The following is a 19,212-nucleotide window of genomic DNA, read 5'->3' on the forward strand; positions in this document are numbered from 1 at the left end:
CAAAACGAATGAAAAGTAACTTATTTCATTTAACATATATAATAGGAGTTTTAAAAAATATCAAAAAACTTCTATTTACATGGAAATTCATATGAAACGTTTTTTTTTTTTTTTTAGCATTTTAAGATGCAAAATCATTTATAATCACATCATTATCAATGTTCTCTAACATATCCTTCTTGAAATCTGGCACGCAGTGAACACAATGCTGCACAAGATGCTATAGCATATGTTGCAGCAAGACAGGCGCTGAATAAAATAAAGCAATAAACGACAGAATAATAAATAACACAGATAGTTTGTTAACCCAGTTCAATGCAACGTCACCTACTCTGGGGGATACCAATCCAGGAATGAATCCACTATAATAGCTCTAGTTCAAAGCCCTCGACCAACACCCGGTACTTGACTTATCGTCTAGACACTACCCGTGCAATCCTATCTAAGAACCTCTTAGATAATGAGACCCCGTCCCAAATTCCCTCTAACAACACGTACCATGTTGCTGTCAATAATAATAATCAAGATGAAGACACTCTCCTAGAAACTAGACCACACTCTTGCTTAAAAGCTCTTGAGTGAATCACACACGCTAACTCCGTACTTCAAAAGCTTAGGAGTAGCTTAAAATTAACAATAAAAACACAATCCTAAACTTGCATCAAAGTGACACAAGAAAGGCTGACAAAAGATACAAACTCTAAACCTTAAAAACTCACACTTTGTAAAATACACGGTTTAGAATACATGAGTAGAATAGCTTGAGGCTTCACATATTTATAGTCTTCAATTGTCTTGATGTGCAAGCCAGGTCTTCAGACAAATACAGCTGTAGGAATTGTGGCCAACCCTATATTATTTTCAGAAATATAATTTGTTTTGTTTCATGTGTGACCAAACAAAAAAAACGCAAAAATATAATATAATTATATTTTTGTTTTAAATAATATTCCTTCAACCGACTTCATGAAAACTTGTTGAGCAAGACTCGTTTTGCCCAGGCGCACGTGCTTGCATATATAATTGAAGCAAATCTTGACTGAGATTTGAAATAAAAATTTTGCACGAAAACAGAGCATCAGGATGATGTACGATGATGCTACAACATCTCAGTCCAGCATCTGGCTGGTTGGCTTTTGCAAAATGTAGCCAATCTCAAAAACCCAACACTTCTCAATTGACAAAGTTGCCAAACTGTTTAATCTCTTGTGACATCGATGATTTCAAGTAGATTTCTTTTATAACACTATTAAAATAGAATTTGGGCCTCTAAAATTTGGGGCCCTAGGTCGTACACTCCTAGTCTAAGTCGATGTTTTCTCTCTAGGCCTCCCATGTATCTTTTATACCCCCAAATATTCCAATTTTGCCCTTGCTAAAAACTTCAGTTCGCAGAAACCAACATTTTTTCTAGTTCAAATTCAGGAAAAATTTGGTTAACAGAAACCAAATTTTTTTTTTCAAGGCAAAAAAAATTCGGTTCGTAGCAACCAAAATTTTTATTGAAGGGCAAAAAAGTAAATTCCAAGAGGAAAAAGAACCATGGGGGGCCTAAAGAGAAAACATCGTCTAAGTCTAGGGCCGACCCTCTGCTTAGCCCCATTTGCATTTTTCTAGTTCAGACTCGCTATATTCCAACCCGTAAAACCTGCTTTAAGTTCATCCCTCTTATTTCATTGAGTCAATTTCAAATAGACTAAATTTTAAACCTATAAGAAAATGTTAATCCCTCTTATGTTTTTGTTGATTGTTTGTGTATTTTATAGAGATGTTTTCTCTCCCCCCTGTGAATCTTTTACCAAGGCCCAACAAGAGGTGGCCCAATATGATCCAATCCACAATTTCAAACAATGCAAGGCGGGACAAACTGTGATGGCGCCAATATTTTGAAATTGTGGCGTTAAGCAGAGGAAAATATCTCCTCCCCATGATCTTCCACTCTGACGACTCTTGAGGAAGAAGATAGCAACCACCCACCATGATCCACCGTGATAGAGGATAAGGAGAAAAATAACCACCCCCAATAGCTCCATTCACGGAGGAAGAAGGAGGTGGCCGAAAAACAGGGTAATGGAGCTTTTAGAAGAAGGAATGAAACTCTATAAATAGCATTGGTCATTCATGGTCAAAGGAGACACTTTTTTTTTATTCTCAAGCATATGGACCTTTCTTTGGTCTAAGCTTATGTAACATTATTCAATCAAATATCAATAATATAACCCCATTTGAGTGTTTACCAGAACATTATTGGGGAGTATAAAAGATTCACGGGGGATGGGGAGAGAAAACATCTTTTATAGATGGGTTAATATAATTATGGAAATTTGGGCCTTGTGGCCCAGTGCTATGGGCCTAGTTGCACACCCTTATCGCGGGCCATGATGCTATTCTTTAAAAAATACAAAAATTATATATATATATATATATATATATATATATATATATATATATATATATATATATATATATATATAGATTTAACCTTCCAAAAAAATTTCCTTCAAAATGCTTTCAAATTCAACTTGTAAACACACTAAGGAAAATAATTCACTACTAAACATGTATATTTTGATCATATGATTAATTTATAAACTATAAAATATTCATTGTAACTCAAAAATTAGTCTTGCGAAATAAAGCTTCAAATTAAGTTGTGCACGGTTCGCGACATGATTACACATCATAGACCGCACTGTAAAAGTATGCATTCACATCAACAATGTTAGAGCAACTCTTCTATGAACATAACCCCAAATATAGTTATCTTTCGCTCTGTGCATTTCCGAGCATCAACGAAAGAAGTTAAGTAAATTGGCTAGAAGTGTTAATAGTCATTACAACACTCGCTTAAAAGGTGTTCTTACATATCTAATTTTCAATGAAGTTTCTTTTATCAAAACTTTAGGGATTCTCTTTTATCTTCTTCTTGTTTTTTATGGGTATGGGGTGCGTCCTCCCATGTAGACATAACGTTTTTCCTTTTGGAGTATATTATTATGAGATTATGGTAGATGGTGATTGTCTTTGAAGTGTCAATGTATTTGAGATGTTTAAAAACCCTTTGATACCCTTTATTTTCTTAGCTTATCCAAAAAATAATATGATTTTGCTCGGAATGCATTTATTTTCTGGAAATTTATTAGCGTATACATTTCTTTCTACAGTCACGCAATTAGACACCACGAGTAGTTTAATCAAGATTGGACAATCCAAATTCAAGCTTGATATTCTAAATTATAAATGACAAAAAAAATCAAATATGTCTTTTTTTGAACCGCCCAATCAAGATCAGATGACCCATGTCGTCATGCCTACATGACTGTGGATTCTTGCTGATTGCAGGAAATCCGAGTTTGTGTATATCTATTCAAGTTGCACCAGATGTCTAGATCTGTTATGAGGTGATAAGTAAGCGAAATACTTGATTTGCATCCCATTCTTGTCCCAACTTTAGAATTCTAAGGAAAAAAGGATTTTTGATTCAGTGTTGTAATTATTGAGATATTGTTATGCTTAACCTGTCAATATAAGAATATGCAGAACCAAAATATTTTAGGTTTAACAAAAAGTGCTATCAAAGAACCATAAAAGTGCAATTAAAAGTTTAACGGGTTGGTCCTATATAATATGGCCATTATCATGACTTGCAAAATAGCATTATGGCAACTAATGCGAACACTACTGTAACGACCCAAATTTATTATTCATTATTTAAGTGTTTAATTATTTGGTGACGTGGTTTTTAAGTAAGATAGTAACTTTAAGTTATTTATCGAGTACTTTAGTTATTAAGCGAGTAGAGTAAGTTAACGTGTTATTGGGCCAAGCCAATTGGGCTTGAGGCCCAATGGGCCTTGTGAGCTTAGTGGGGGGGCGCCATATGGCCATGAGAGGGAGAGAGAATTCATTATTTTCTCTTTTGTTCTTGTGGGAGCTAGAGAGGAGGAAGAGAGTTTGGGAGCTAGGGCAAAGGAAAAGGGAGAGATTCAAGATCAATCTTCGAGTTTTCTTCGAATCCAGGTAAGAGAGTAGATTTCATATTCGTGGGTGACTCGAGGAAGGGGAGAATGTCGATTTCTCCTCACCCGAACTTCCTCCACCCCATTTTCGTTTTAGTTGTGAATGGATTTTCTTAATGGAAATCGATTCTAAGGTTCATAACATGTTTAATATGCTCTTATCATGATGTATGAACGAATTTAATGGTTAAAAACGAAGTTTATGAATGATTAAACTCAAGAACTTTGTGTTCTTGAGAGTTTTGAGTAAAAGTGTTAAATCATTACTTTTTCGTAGTAAAAATATTAGATCGGTGAAATGAACCGTCCTTTTGTGTTTAGATATGTTTGTTGCACTTGAATACAAACTCATTTGGGGTTTATAACATGAAAAATGGGATTTTTGGGTGATTTGGAGTGAAAAACGTGAGTTTTGAGCATTCTTGACAGGAGCTGTTCGCTACGGCTCGCTACAGCTCGCCACGAGCATGAGTTCCACTGGTGTGGTTCGCTACAGCTCGCTAAGCCTTCGCTCAGCGAACAGGGCAGGTTCGCTACGGCTCGCTAAGCCCTCGCTCAGCCACCGTGACAGCACAGCACTTTGCTGTTTTGAAATTTGAATGGCTTTGAGGGTTCTAATATGTTATATTATGTATTTTACCCAGTTTTTCACGCAGATTCCGATTCCGGAGTTTGTTTTATGATAAAATGTATGATTAATACACTTTACTTATATTTTTAGTATTATGTTAAAAATGTGAGTAAATGCATGTTATATGTTGATGATTGTTGATGATGTTTGTTTAAATATCAAAGAAGTATATTAAGGTGTTAACCAACTTAATAAAGAAGGATATTAGAATTATGTTATTCTAATAAAGACTATATTAAGGTATAGTGTTATCTTAATAAAGACGAAATGTTGGATAGTGTTCCACATTTATAAATGACGAGCTTAATGCTAAATGTGATTGTTGATGTGAGAATATTCATGAAAACATACATGCATTCATGAATTGTTGTTGTATATTGGATATTCCAATAAAGACGGATATCAGATTATATTTATCCGATAAAGACGAATATTAGAGGTGAGATACTCTAATAAAGACGATGGTACCACATGCATTAGATATGTCTAGGGGACATAGCATGAAGATTGTGGCATTAGATTGCATTAGGATATGTGTACATTATTTGATATTTGATATGTGACACATATGTTTGGAGTTTGTGATAATTGTCTATGTGTGTTAGACTTGATGTATGTGTTGATTGTCCGATGATTTTTAAATGTAATTGGCTTCAATATCTTGTGAATTATGATTGATATTTGGTTATAACCTTTCGTAGCTTATAATTGAATGAGGTTAATGATGTATGCTTATAAATGAAGTGCGAGAACAATTAGGTTGTAACTCCTAATTAGATGTGATAAATGAAGTATATGCATGATATATGAATATGCATGAATGATGGTGATGTATATGTATAATGTATGATTATGCATGTTTTTATGAAGAAGTGTTTAAGTACCATTTACTTACACTTGTATATTTTGAGTATGTTGTCTAACTCTCTTTTATGTGTTATGTGCTGGACCGTTGGGGGTCCAGATTCACAGGTTTTGTGATATTCGATGTCGAGTCGTCGGTGAAGCTCGGCTCTGATTGTGACACGGGAAAAGGGGTTTTATATTGTATATAGAGTCTCCTTATCTAGGTTGTTTTGTATAATCAATAAATATATTATTTGATTCAAAGATTTGTATAAACAAGCATTTTACTAATTAACTACATTAGTGTTATTTTGATTGAAGAGTGTAATGCTCGAACCATGACTTTTATAATAATAAACTTTGATTTTCCGCCGCGTATTTTGAAAAAGATTTTTACTAAAAGTAGAATTATATAAATAATGGGTTTGGGTGTTACAACTACCAACTAAAAAAAATTTTGATCATGGTTATCTTGTGAGAGATAAATGGTGAATAGGCATTTTAGAACCAAATGAAAATGAATATAAAATAATAAAGAAAATTTTGGCATATTCAGGGCCGGTTCACAGCTTGTCCTACCAACTCTATTTAGTCGGACCCATGCAGATTGAACCATTACTATGCCATTGAACCATTACAACATATATGATACTACTTTGTATCTCTCTAACAATGTTGTCACAATTTAGATGATACTACTTTCAACATGTTTCCTTCTGTTTTGCATTTTGTTCATGATGTTCTTGATAATTCATCTATTGAGAACATCAACAACAATTCCCCTATTCAGTTTTTACATGATTGTTGTTGGATTGTTGGAATGACCTATTGAGTCCTTATGTATTCATGGACAATATTATAGAGAAACTCTGTTGTATTTAGATGTGGCTTAACACATATTTGGGGATAGTTTTTACATGATTGTTGTTGGATTGTTGGAATGACCTATTGAGTCCTTATGTATTCATGGACAATATTATAGAGAAACTATGTTGTATTTAGATGTGGCTTACTACAAAATTATTATAAATTGTACAAAATTCTTTGTAGGAACACCATACAAGGGTGACGTTTTTCCTAGACGACATTTCAAAATGATTATCATTTTCAAGCCTAAGCATGTGGTCAGGTGTAACATCAGCTTCTTATGTTGGTAACAAAGGTTTTTCATCTGGAGACCAAGATTTTATTAAACCTGAGAAAAGAATTCAAAGGAAAATATAATAGAAAACAAAGTTATATTTCCTCATTATATTTTCAGATTGAAAAACTTAACAAATCTTTGGAGCTTCAGCTCTTGCACTAACGCATTGTTGGTTTAACGAACACAAAAACACACACACACAATGACACATTATACATAGATATTTATTTCTAATTGAAATATGCAAAGATAGAAATTGATGTAATGAGGTAATAAATCAGCGGGTCGAGGTCGAATGGTCCAATTGTGATCTAACGACTACCAATATGCTCATTGTGCGAATGCGTGGATTTGTGATGGCATGGAATCAAAATCCAATAAATAGTTAAGAGTATTATATGAAATGACAAATAATTTCATCAAAAATAACAAAATTTATTAGTTTTCTTAGTATATGACAACTAAAAAGTCACAGAAACCTGAACAAGAATGCTGAAGATCCATCTTAAAAGGAAACAAAGAGTGATCATTTTATAGTTTAACTAATCACCATATGAAGGAAGCATGGGAGAATCATGGAAAAAGCAAACACATGAACAAAAAATAAGCAGCTTACCAAAACTTGTTTTCCCTTTAACCATAATCTCCAAATATTTTCCTAATAGAATAAATGATATCAGCATAGAGCTGGTCTCAAAGAAATCTTTTCCATGAAATGTAGCTGAAGTCAAAGAGTACTTTCGCTTCCTCTAAGGCTAAACCAACTACTGCCTTTTTGACTCCTTCAGCCATTTGCAAAGACTTCTTCTTAAGATCATCGATGCCATTCGCGTCTATTTTTTCATCTTGAGACGAATGGTCCGTCAAATTTTTTAAAGAAACATAGTTTAGAAAACAAAATTCTAATTCCTCATTTTTTAAGATTAACAACTTAACAAACCTTTGAAACAAGTCATTGTAGTTCAACAACAATAACAAAACCTTAGCGAACACAAAACACACAATATATATACACACCAAATCTAAAATTTGAAGGTATATGTTTCATTTATTTCAATTTGAAATCTATCTTGAGAGAATAATAATAAGAGTTAATTAATGACCGATGTGGATAACATAAGTTGACAAAAGAAAAGGTATACTCACAACTTAGATATTAATTTGCGAAATTTCAAAATGATTTCACGCCGCAACAACTGTATTAGGCGTTGCAGCAACCACAATGACAACGATTGCAACAACCGCAACATTCACAATTTAAAACCATATCCACTATAAGACTAATGTTCGAGTTGGTAATGAGACATTTGCGTCTCTTTTATAATGATTTAGCTACCTTCTAAATAGGTGACTCGATCCAAGAATCAATTATTGAGAGAGGGTCATATCGACATTATTGCAGTTTTGGTCCCCCAAGTTTCACAATTGTGCGATTTTGGCCCCTCAGGTTTCAATTGTGCGATTTTAACCCCATAAGTTTGACAATTATGCGATTTTGGCCCTCCAAGTTTCAACTGTGCAATTTTGGCCCCCCAAGTTTATCCCCTTTTGCATTTGCTAGCCCCCCATTGACTTTTTTAACTAAAAATAGCTCACGTGGCATTTAAAAATTTAAAAAATAACATTAGTTTTAAAATAGAAAAAATGTATTAATTTATTTTTTATTAAACGTTTGAATAATTGTGTTTTTCTTTTTTTTTTTATTTTTTAAAAAAAACAATTTACAAAGTTTTAAAAATTAATTAAAAAATTAGTTCATTAAAAAAATAAGAATAATGCTAGCAACACACTCTTTAACAAACACACTCCAACACACTCTCTTTTATTGGTTGAAATTCACATGGGTCCCATAAAAAAATATGGACCCATATAAATTTTATGGGACCCATATAAATTTTAACCAATAGAAAGAGAGTGTGTTAGAGTGTGTTGCTAGCACTCCTCAATAAATAATTATTTTTAAATTTTTTTTTAAAAAATAATTATGCAACCTTTTATTAAAAAAATTAATACATTTTTAAAATTTTGAAACATATTTTAAATTTTATTTTTAAAATTATTTAATTTTAAAAATTTTATAACCTGTTTTTTTAAAAAACAATAATAATTAAACCTTTTAAAAATTAATACTTTTTTTTTTTAAAAAAATTCCACATAAGCAATATTTTGTCAAAAAAATCAACGGGGGCTAGCAAACTCAAAACGGGGTAAACTTGAGGGGCTAAAATGGCACAATTGGAACTTGGGGGCCAAAATGGCACAATTGGCAAACTTAAGGGGTTAAAATCGCACAATTGAAACCTGGGGGCCAAAATCGCACAATTGTGAAACTCAGACGGATTCTTTATAAGTTTGGATATTCCCATTTCCGTCCACTCTTTTCAAATAGAGAAAACACAAACCCAGACTCATACTCAATCGATTCAAATTATTACGATCAAAGAGACAAAGACGTTGGGGATAACCCATTTGGGTTGGTCTAGTGGTATTGACTTGAGATCTTAGAGTGTGCTTCTCTCATGGTCGTAGGTTCGATTTTTTCTGATGTCATTCGATGGACTAGTTCATACAAAACAAAAAAAAATTGACTTTAAATAGGCCTCCGTAAATGAGCCGTGGGATTAGTCTACTCAAATTAGTTAGTCATTGCGCCGAATACCTAATTGTTTTAAATAAATAAAAAAAATAATAAAAAAAGAAAAGAGACGTTGGGGCTAGTTGGTAAGTCTCGCGCCGTTACGCGTGTTTTATTTCTTTCTTGCTTTGATAATCAGTCACTTCAACTTCTTCACTCACTCACTCTCTCGTTCTCGCGCCGTTGCAACGTTTCTTTCTTTGAAATCTCAAACCCTAATTTCTTGTTTGTTCCACAATTTCTCAATCAATTGCTCATCAATTTCTCAATCTATTCCACAATTCAAACCCTAATTCACAACACCATGATCGATTTTGCTTCTCATCATCATCCAACCCTGTTTTTCAACAAGGGTGATCATCATCTCGATGATCTTCAAACTGATAAGAAGAAAACATTCAACTCTGCCAAAGCACACACAACCTCCAAACCTGTTCTTCAACCACCTCAAACAAACGATCAAAATCGCATCTTGAAGATCACCTTTTTCTCCTCTTCTGTTCGTAACAAGGAGAAACAACAACAGGAGAAACCTTATTTGTGTCGTGTTTGCGAAAGGGCTTTTACATCCAACCGAGCTTTGAATGGACATATGAGATGTCACAGTTCCAAGAAGGGTACTTCTCCATTTTTGACTTGTCAAGATGCTATTGACTTGTCAAGGTTTTTGCCCCCAAAAACCTACAAGACCCGTAAGCGTTCCAAGAGATTTGTCATTGATGATGATGTCCGTGAGGTTGCTCAATCATTGTTAGATATGTCTTGTGGGAAATCGTTATATTTTGATGCGGATAATCACGATAACAACGGTAAAAGATTGAAGCTTTCCGATGAAAAAGCAAGGTGTTGATGATCCTTTGTCTATTTGTGTTAATTGAATTGAATGAACAGGATTTTATCATCTTAATATTGTTATAAATTGTGCTGTTTCGATGTTTTGGTAGTGGAATTTATTCTTGTATATGAAGTATAGAATTGAAACACTTGAGTTTTTGTATGATGTTTTTATGTTTGAATTCATATTCTTACACTTGTTATTGTTTATTTCATGTGTCATTCTTTCATGAATTGATGAGCATAAAAGCAAAACCAATGATCCTTTGCCAAAGTCATCTAGATTGGTAATAATGGTTTCATTAAGGTAAGTTAATATTTTTGGATTATCACAAAAATCTACTGATGATCTCTCTGCTACTTTATTGATCATTTGGATTATAAGGTAAGTTAGCTTTCCATTAAGTTTTCTTATCCGATTCCGTCTAAGTAATTGATTGCTAACTATTCATATTTGCTGTTCATTTTGGTTTTAATCTTTAACACTTCTTGATGTATTCTATTCAACCATCACTATGTCATTTGTTAGTACGAATCAGTTATACTCTTTTCTAACTTCAACGTTATCCATCGTTCTCTCTTTATCCTTGGTGTTTTCTTTTTTCAAAGCACTTGTAACTATACTTGTGAAATTTCACCAGTGAAACATTACAGAGATGGAACCGTCAAATAGATAGGAAAGAGGGGAAAAATTGTGTGTAAAAATGTTTATATATTCTCTCTTTTTTTCATCAAATCTGGCGTGTTGAGTAAATCTAACTGTAAAATTTTACTGCAACACCGGTGAGGGACTTAGTTGAGCCCTCACCCTAGAAGCCACCTTGTTTTCGTGTGGGTGATGTTGTCAATTTTTTTGAATTACCTTTTAGTCTCTAAACCAGTTATTTTGTGCATGTGGCTTATCCTTTTTTTTCCATTTATATATTCAATCTGCTTAGATTTTTATTTTCCTTTTTTTTCTATATTAAGTCTTTTATTTTTGGTGCAATGCTTAATACACTCACATTTATATCAATATTCGAGATGAAAACGATATTTTCTGCAGTTTCTTAAAATTTTTAATAGGGTTGTCGATTTCTTTTCACTTTTTTGTTATTCTGGATTTAAAATCTCCCTTTCAAATATTATTGTTTGTATCTTTTTGTATGTAATGGTGGGTGTCTCATAAACAGATTTTGAAGCACGAGTGGCCAGCAAGATGGCGAAGCTTCATTCCTGATGTTGTCTCAGCAGCTAAAACTAGTGAAACAATCTGCGAGAATTGCATGGCTATACTGAAAGTAGGTTTATCCCTGTTTTCATTAGATTTTATTTCTTATGTCTATGACTAAGTTAAAAAATGTCTGTTCTGCTTTTGAGTGAAGAGGTTTTTGATTTTTCAAGAGGAGAAATGACACAGCAGAAGATAAAAGAGCTTAAACAAAACATTCATTGAACAGGTAGCTGTTAACTGCTTAATGTATTCTTTCCTGCTTTCCATTTCACCTATCTTTCTTTTAAGTTGAGTGTCTGAAAGATTATAAGGTAAGTTAATAATGGTTTCATTAAGGTAAGTTAATATTTTTGGATTATCACAAAATCTACTGATGATCTCTCTGCTACTTTATTGATCATTTGGATTATAAGGTAAGTTAGCTTTCCATTAAGTTTTCTTATCCGATTCCATCTAAGTAATTGATTGCTAACTATTCATTTTTGCTGGTCATTTTAGATTTAATCTTTAACACTTCTTGATGCATTCTATTCCACCATCACTATATGTCATTTGTTAGACACAAAATTTGCAAAGTTTTGTTCTGCCAAAGACAGGTTGGTATGGTTATTGAGCAAGCTTCAAGGACGCCACTAGCACCGTTCAGGAAAAACCCCTAGATTTTGACATTCAGTTCTTGCCATACCTCTCCAGGTTCCTCCATCTTCTCATTTCACTTGTTGTGTTTCTTCGTCTTCTTTAATTGTTATTGCTGTGTCGATTCAAACTTATTTATTTACTGAGCTTAGGTTAATCACTGTAATATGTTCAATTTACGCGCGTGGGTGAATATGAAGCCTTTCTTTGCTTTTAGGTACGCCAAATTTATAATGTTGCCCAACCTTTCATTTCAATTTTATCGATTATTAAGTCAATGATCCTCATTGGTGGAGTGGAAGTAAAAACTGACATGAAGAAAATTGAGGAACAAGGAGCAAACATCTTGATCAGCAGGCCTGGTCGATTACACGACATGATGAATTGGACGGATGTTTTGGATTTCAAAAGTTGAGGTATATCTTTCACTATTTATACAACATACATGCAGATACATGCTGTAAAAGAATTTTCTGGATTTATTATGCGATCATATTGTACAAATTAATTAATTCATGTTGTAGCTTCATGCTTTAAGATCCCTTATTTTCTACTGCATTTGTGTATTAGTAGAAGTAGGGTTTAATTGTAATTGTGCCTACAAATGTTGATTTTGGATGAGGTTGTTAGATTCTTAGATATGGGGTTCATGACGCAGATAAATGCTTATTCTCTGCTACTCAAACTAAGGTTGCTGAAGAGCGTGATAAAACAGGATTGAGGTACTCTCTGAGGGTTGGAGTTTGAGTAGAAACAAAAACAACAAATGGGCAATGGCATGCAACATCAAAACAAAGAGTCTTCAAAGACACTTTCGTGTCTTCACATTGAGGTATTGCATATAAAGCATGTCATTGAACTGGAGATTAGATTTGTGACTTTTATGGCTAGTGATTTCATTCTTTCATTTTAGTAGTAGAATCACTACAATTTTTTTGCAACACTCATAATTCAATTCATATTATTGTAGTTATTTCAATAAAAAAAGGGTTAATGATGCAGTGCCAATTTCTACAAGTCATGGGCGTGAAGAGATTTAGTTTAGGCTTTTCCTTTGTTTGTTTTCATATTTGATAACTATTTGAGTGGTTTGTTTATTCTATTGTATGGTTGTAATGGACTAAATTCGATTGCTAATTCAAAATAAATTCACCAATTTCAGAAAATGGAAGCGAAGTGATTGGTATTTCATGTTTTAATCACCTTGTATGCATTCACATTGTTGACATGCTAAGCATATTAGGCTATGAGTTGTATGATATTAAGGCTAGTGGAGTGAAAGGTAAGTCCACATCTCCATTCCATTTCTTACCTGGAGCTCCTTAGTTCTTTGCAACCTAGAGCTGTAAATTGGGGTCTTGTAACAAAGGGAGTAACTTGTATGTTTTTCTTTTACTTGTTCAATTTTGGCTTGAATTTAATCCCTGTTTCCAGACTGAACATGTTTCCTCCAGAACTTAATTTGGATTATTTATAATAGCATTTATGCCTTGTATTTTTGGCTTCATACTTCAGCATTACATTAAAGTTTTTTGATGTGACTTCCTTGTAAAGCTTGTTAGTGTGAGTGAGGTAAAAAGAATTTGAAACATACACCTTGAGCTGAGCTACTAATAATAGTTTTATAAGGGCAATTTTGCATGTAGAAAAATACACTAGAATTGGTTATTGTGATAGAAAGACTGTTCTTTTGCTCTCTACCATGCATTCTTGCTATTCAGATTAAGCGTATTGTCATGCTGTATTTGTAATTTATGAGTATGTAATGAATTTTATTATTTTCTTTTTAGGAATGGTAGAGATTAAGATGTTAACTGATTATGCAAGTGAAGAGCCTAATTTGTGCGAATGGATGCAAGAGGATAAAGAACTGTCTACTCATGGCCATTATTATCTTTACTACGAGATTGGAGAAATTGATAAATAGCTTTATTTGGTCAGGGGATATCACTCAAAGGAAGCTGGCAGTTGTTAGTTGGAAGAACGTGTGCAAGCCTTTTAATCATGGTGGTTGTGGCCACAAGTCTTTATTTACTCTCAATGAAGCCTCAAATTTAAAGCTTTGTTAGGACATGTTACATTCACAGGAACATTGGGCTATATTACTGAGAAGCTCGGTCTGTAGAGATAAACAATGCATCAATCACCACATTTTTTCATCCTTATGGAGTAGCTTCAAGTCGGAGTTCTAGCTTTTTACTATAAATTTCTGGAATGACAGATGGTGTGATAAACAATCTTTGGCTCAAACATTACACATACCTGTCAATCTTCATCAGTTTCTTTCTGCTACTGTTGCAGACTTTATTCATGATCACCATTATTGATAGACTTTATTCCTTTTTGATCTGGAAGTTATGTTCCCTAATCTCAGACACATTATTGATAGGGTTTCAATCCCAATGGAGCATAAGCCTGATGTATTCCCCAAATACTTCTTTCCCTCTCATCGCATCTCAGTTTTCCTTCCTCTCTCTCAAATCACAACCAAACACTCATTTTCCCTCTCTTTTCTCTCCGATCAAAATGGCACGTACAAAACAAACCGCTCGCAAATCCACCGGAGGAAAAGCACCAAGGAAACAACTAGCAACAAAAGCTGCACGGAAATCTGCTCCGGGGACCGGAGGAGTGAAGAAACCTCACAGATTTCGTCCAGGAACAGTTGCTTTAAGAGAGATCAGAAAGTATCAAAAGAGCACAGAGCTTCTCATTAGGAAACTTCCATTCCAAAGATTGGTCAGAGAAATCGCTCAGGATTTCAAAACTGATCTACGATTCCAAAGTAGTGTTGTTTCTGCTCTTCAAGAAGCTGTTGAAGCTTATCTTGTTGGTTTGTTTGAAGATACTAATCTTAGTTCTATTCATGCTAAGAGAGTTACTATTATGCCTAAGGATATTCAACTTGCTCGTAGGATTAGAGGCGAGAGGGCTTAGATTTGATTTGTTAGGGTTTGGTTCTTGATTAGATTTCTGTTACAGTTCTGTTCTTGATTAGATTTCTGTTAGGGTTTGAATCTTGGCTAATCATGTTCTTGTAAGAAAGTTTCGATCTAATTTAGAATGTAATCAGGTTTTAATTTGAATTGAATGGGTTAACAGTCTTTGTTTCAGAAATTATAATTTTTGAAGTTCATGTTTTCTCTTATCTTTGTTTAATTACTTTTGTTTTAATTGTTTATGATTTTTTCAAGTTCTTATTTTGCTGTATTTGTGCAATCTACTAGTTTCTTGTTTTAATTTGCTTCTGGACATAATCAATACAAACCAGTTTATTGCTCAAATTTTACACTTCATGGTTGATAGTGGAATCGTGCATTTCCAGAATCTAAGACAAGTTTTGAACTTATTATTTCATGAAAATAATGTAACTTGAGCAGTCGTGAACTATGAAACATATACACCCATTGGATCAGGTGTGTCTTGGTACTGGACACACAATATCTCACATTGACACATACGATTATATTGAATTACTGGTATATCATTTTCTCAAATTATTATCTATGTCGACATATAAGTGTTTGTGTCATATCTGTTGTTAGTGTTTATGCTTCCAAGGTCTTGAACAATACAAACAATTGTAGCTCATAGTTGGTCATTCTACTTCGACTTAAATTTCTTTCTAGTGAAAATAATGATTTTTAAAAAGGTAATGGAGTAAGAATTTTCGGCTGATATGCACTAACTGATAAAAGGTTGATGTGAAAATCAGGGATATGCATAACATTGTGCATAAAAATGTCATGAGCTAGCTTTGCAGTTCCAATAGCAACAACAGGAATGATACTTTTATTTGTTGGAAGGGTAACATTCCTATTTGAAACAAGATTATAGGAAGTAGAAGAATCAAGTGTACATGCTATCCTATATGAGCATTGGCACCAGAATTAATAATCCAGATGTCGAAGACATGTTGAACATTTTAAGAATAACAGCAAAAAACTTACCAGCAAAAGAATCAACAGCTGAAGTAGGTGCTACAAGATGTAAGTGATTCACCAACTGAGTGTGTTGGTGAGCATTTGAGCTGAAAAGGTGTTATGGGATCCATAGAAACCTGATTGACATTATCAGATGCAGACATCCTGCAGGTGTCTTCTTGTAATTTGGTGGAAAACCATGAAGTTTGTAGCATTTGATTATAGGATGACAAAGAAGTCCACAATGTGAGCAAAGAGATCTATATTTAACAGCAAAGGTGCATGAGAATCCTGCAATTCAACTATAACAAGATTACAAGAGCAGAGGAGGCACCAAATTGCCATTGTGTTTCATCTTGAAGCACAAGAGAAAATTTTGGTCATGGGAGGGAAAGGGTCCAAGGAAAGAATCTGACCCCGAATCGCAACAAAACAGTGGAGCAATGAAGAAAAGTGGATTGCATTTCCCGCGAAAGGGAATTTAGAAGCCAAGAGGCAACTATATTGTTGTTGCGTTGCCATGCGATGTATAATAATTATTGACATATTATTATGCTTACCTGTCAATATAAGATTATGCAGAACCGTAATATTTTAGTTTTAACAAAAAATGCTATCAATGAACCATACAAGTGCAATTAAAAATTTAAGGGGTTTGTGTGTTAAGACTTGAAGCATTTGGTTCATAAGATAGAATTAGGCTTCAACGTTGGTCCTATATAATATGGCCATTATCATGAGTTGCAAAATATATAGCATTATGGCAACTAATTACGAACACTACAACGAAAAAAATTCGGATCATGGTTATCTTGTGAGAGATAAATGGTGGGTAACCATTTTAGAACCAAATGAAAATGAATATAAAACAATAAAGAAAATTTTGGCATATTCAGGGCCGGTCCAACCAACTCTATGTAGTCAGACTTAGGGACAGAGCTAGAAGGGGGACCAACAGAGGCCACAGTACCCCCTAAATATTTTTGAATATTTTTTTATACTACAATGGCATAATTTTACTTTTGGTCCTCCTATTCTATTAAACTCATAAAAATGGTCACTTTTTTTAGTCAAACATTTGGCTCTATTTTCATACTTGGTGTATATTTGATCCGAAAACATATGTTTTTCCAACTAAAAATAGTATTTTTGTACAAGAAAAGGTGATTTATTTCCCCAATAATGAATTCAATAAAAAAAAAAATCTTTTTTGAGATTAAAACTCGCCTTTTTTGATGTAAAAAGTTACAATTTTTTTTCCATCTGGTAAGGTAAAGTTGGAATTTTAAAGACAAAGTGCATAGATTAAGACCAAAATTACAAACATATAAAAATAAAGGCCAAAAAGTTCTACTTAAAAAAATGGTCTATAAAATGTGATTCACAATATTAGCTTTAAACTTATCTTATAACTTCTTATATATATTGTGCTTTCAAAATTTAGTGTTTTCTTTACTAACTTTTATTTTTAAAAACTCGGCCCCTTTAAGCTAAAATCGTGGCTCCGTCCCCGGTCGGACCCATGCAGATGAGTAAAAAACACCACTATGTCATTGAACCATTACAATATATATGATATATGATACTATTTTGTATCTCTCTAACAATGTTGTCACAAATTAGATGTTACTCCTTTCAACATGTTTCTTTCTGTTAAGCATTCTGTTCATGATGTTCCTCACAATTCATCTATTGACAACATTAACACCAATTCCCATAATCCAAAATTTCAAAGCTCCTACTAGGAATTCAACTAGTATTAAACATTCTCATACTTAAACAAGTTGTTAAACACAAATGTCAGCTGGTTGTGGCGGATTACCTAGAAATTCGGATGGCCGGTGTAGTGCGTATCTAGCGAAACTTTGGGATTTTATGATGGTTTTTGTCTTGCGCGTAACAGAGGTGCCACAAAGGTGCAAATTCATATTTTTTTAGTGAAGAATTTAAAATTTGTTTACCAAAAAAACCAAGAAGTTGATATTTGATCAAAGAAATACCTAGTAATTAATTTGTTAGTAGCCATAAAAATTGGGCGGGGATGAGTTTTGTCTTTTCCGTTCCTTGAATCCGATGGGGGTTTAGATATTCCTGTATCCATCCTCAACTTTAACGGTGTTGAAAAATAGAACATCATTCATGCAGAGGCCAAGGAGTTGTCGAGTTGGGTTGGTATGGTGGGACCAAGGAGTGTGCTCCTTCTTAAAGTCTCAAGTTCGACTCTCTCTGGGGTCAATTTGGATGAACTAATTTAACTTCTTCAAAATAAAGAACATCATTCCTCCATGAACTTGAACTATATTTTGATAAAAAAATTATTAATAAAATATAAAAATAAAAAACTACAAATTATATCTTTTTAAGCAAAAACTAGTTAAAAGATCCATGCATTCGCACAAGTCTTTTGACTTTTATTCGATATTTAAGTTTTACATTATATTAAGGCAAATATTTATTTAGAATGAAATATTTAAAATTTAAGTGAAACTTGTGTTGTGTTATTTCTTGTAAAATTTATTGAATGGAAAAATTAACAATGACAAATAATGATCCCGTGTATATTTTTTAATAAAAATAATTAGAAATTTAATTAGGAATATTTAGGATAATTTAGTAAATTTGATAGTAATTAACTTTATTATATTTGTTTATAATAACTTTTATATTATTTTATAATAACTTTATTATTATATTGCTCAAAAGAAAAACTTTATTATTATATTTTTTTTATAATAACTTTATTATATTATTATTAAAAATTAAGAGTAAATTTGGTGGTAATATTGTTTATTTATGAGAAATATAGTTTTTTTTTTTTTTTTCAAAAATATTGTTTATGTTTCAATTTTTTATATATCTATTTATGCATATTCATCTTATTCCTATTTTTAAGCATAAATATATTATTCTATTTTGTTCCTATTTATAATTTGTTTTATTCATATTTTTAAGCATATTATTTTTTTATTGTATTTATCGTATATATATATATATAGGGGGCTGCTAACTTAGACCTAGTTGGGTCTAAGTTAGCAAGGTGCACCTTTTCAGTTGGACAAAAATACCCATTCTTTTTAATTAATAAACCAAATTACCATCAATGGACGCGGATCCAGTGTCGCGCGCGTACCGAAGGACCATGGTTACTGTTCTGGTAAAAAACGAGGGGGTTTGTATTATTGATCAAATGGTGTGATTACACTCAGTTCAATCCCAACAACCCTGGGAGTTTAATAAGTCAGAATTTGATCTCTTTACAAATGAGAGTATGGAGCTATTTATAGAGCTTCTAGTCTTCTTCTCCAAGCAAGGGTTCCTAAAAATCCGGTCC

The 19,212-nt window shown here is 33.1% G+C and overlaps 1 protein-coding gene and 1 long non-coding RNA gene across 3 annotated transcripts; both read left to right on the forward strand.

Moving 5' to 3' along the window:
- Positions 1–9,418: 9,418 nt before the first annotated feature.
- Positions 9,419–13,847, forward strand: LOC123883816. 2 transcript variants are annotated; one of them, XR_006800466.1, is made up of 4 exons: positions 9,419–12,015; positions 12,176–12,374; positions 12,617–12,790; positions 13,749–13,847. It is a non-coding gene; the product is annotated as an uncharacterized LOC123883816 (long non-coding RNA). The 2 variants fall into 2 exon arrangements; XR_006800465.1 differs by lacking the exon at positions 13,749–13,847 and adding an exon at positions 13,121–13,257.
- A 551-nt stretch (positions 13,848–14,398) lies between these two features.
- Positions 14,399–14,932, forward strand: LOC123883814 (histone H3.2-like). The gene has a single exon (XM_045932750.1). It carries the CDS (start codon positions 14,485–14,487, stop codon positions 14,893–14,895), a length of 411 nt encoding a protein of 136 aa, XP_045788706.1. The 5' UTR covers positions 14,399–14,484; the 3' UTR covers positions 14,896–14,932.
- The last annotated feature ends 4,280 nt before the right edge of the window (positions 14,933–19,212 follow it).

This window comes from Trifolium pratense, linkage group LG5, assembly GCF_020283565.1.
Source record: "Trifolium pratense cultivar HEN17-A07 linkage group LG5, ARS_RC_1.1, whole genome shotgun sequence".
In the NCBI taxonomy this organism is placed as follows: domain Eukaryota; kingdom Viridiplantae; phylum Streptophyta; class Magnoliopsida; order Fabales; family Fabaceae; genus Trifolium; species Trifolium pratense.

Bases quoted from the DNA above. Each gene is read 5' to 3' on its own strand.
- LOC123883814 (XM_045932750.1), top strand. From the start codon at position 14,485: ATGGCACGTACAAAACAAACCGCTCGCAAATCCACCGGAGGAAAAGCA.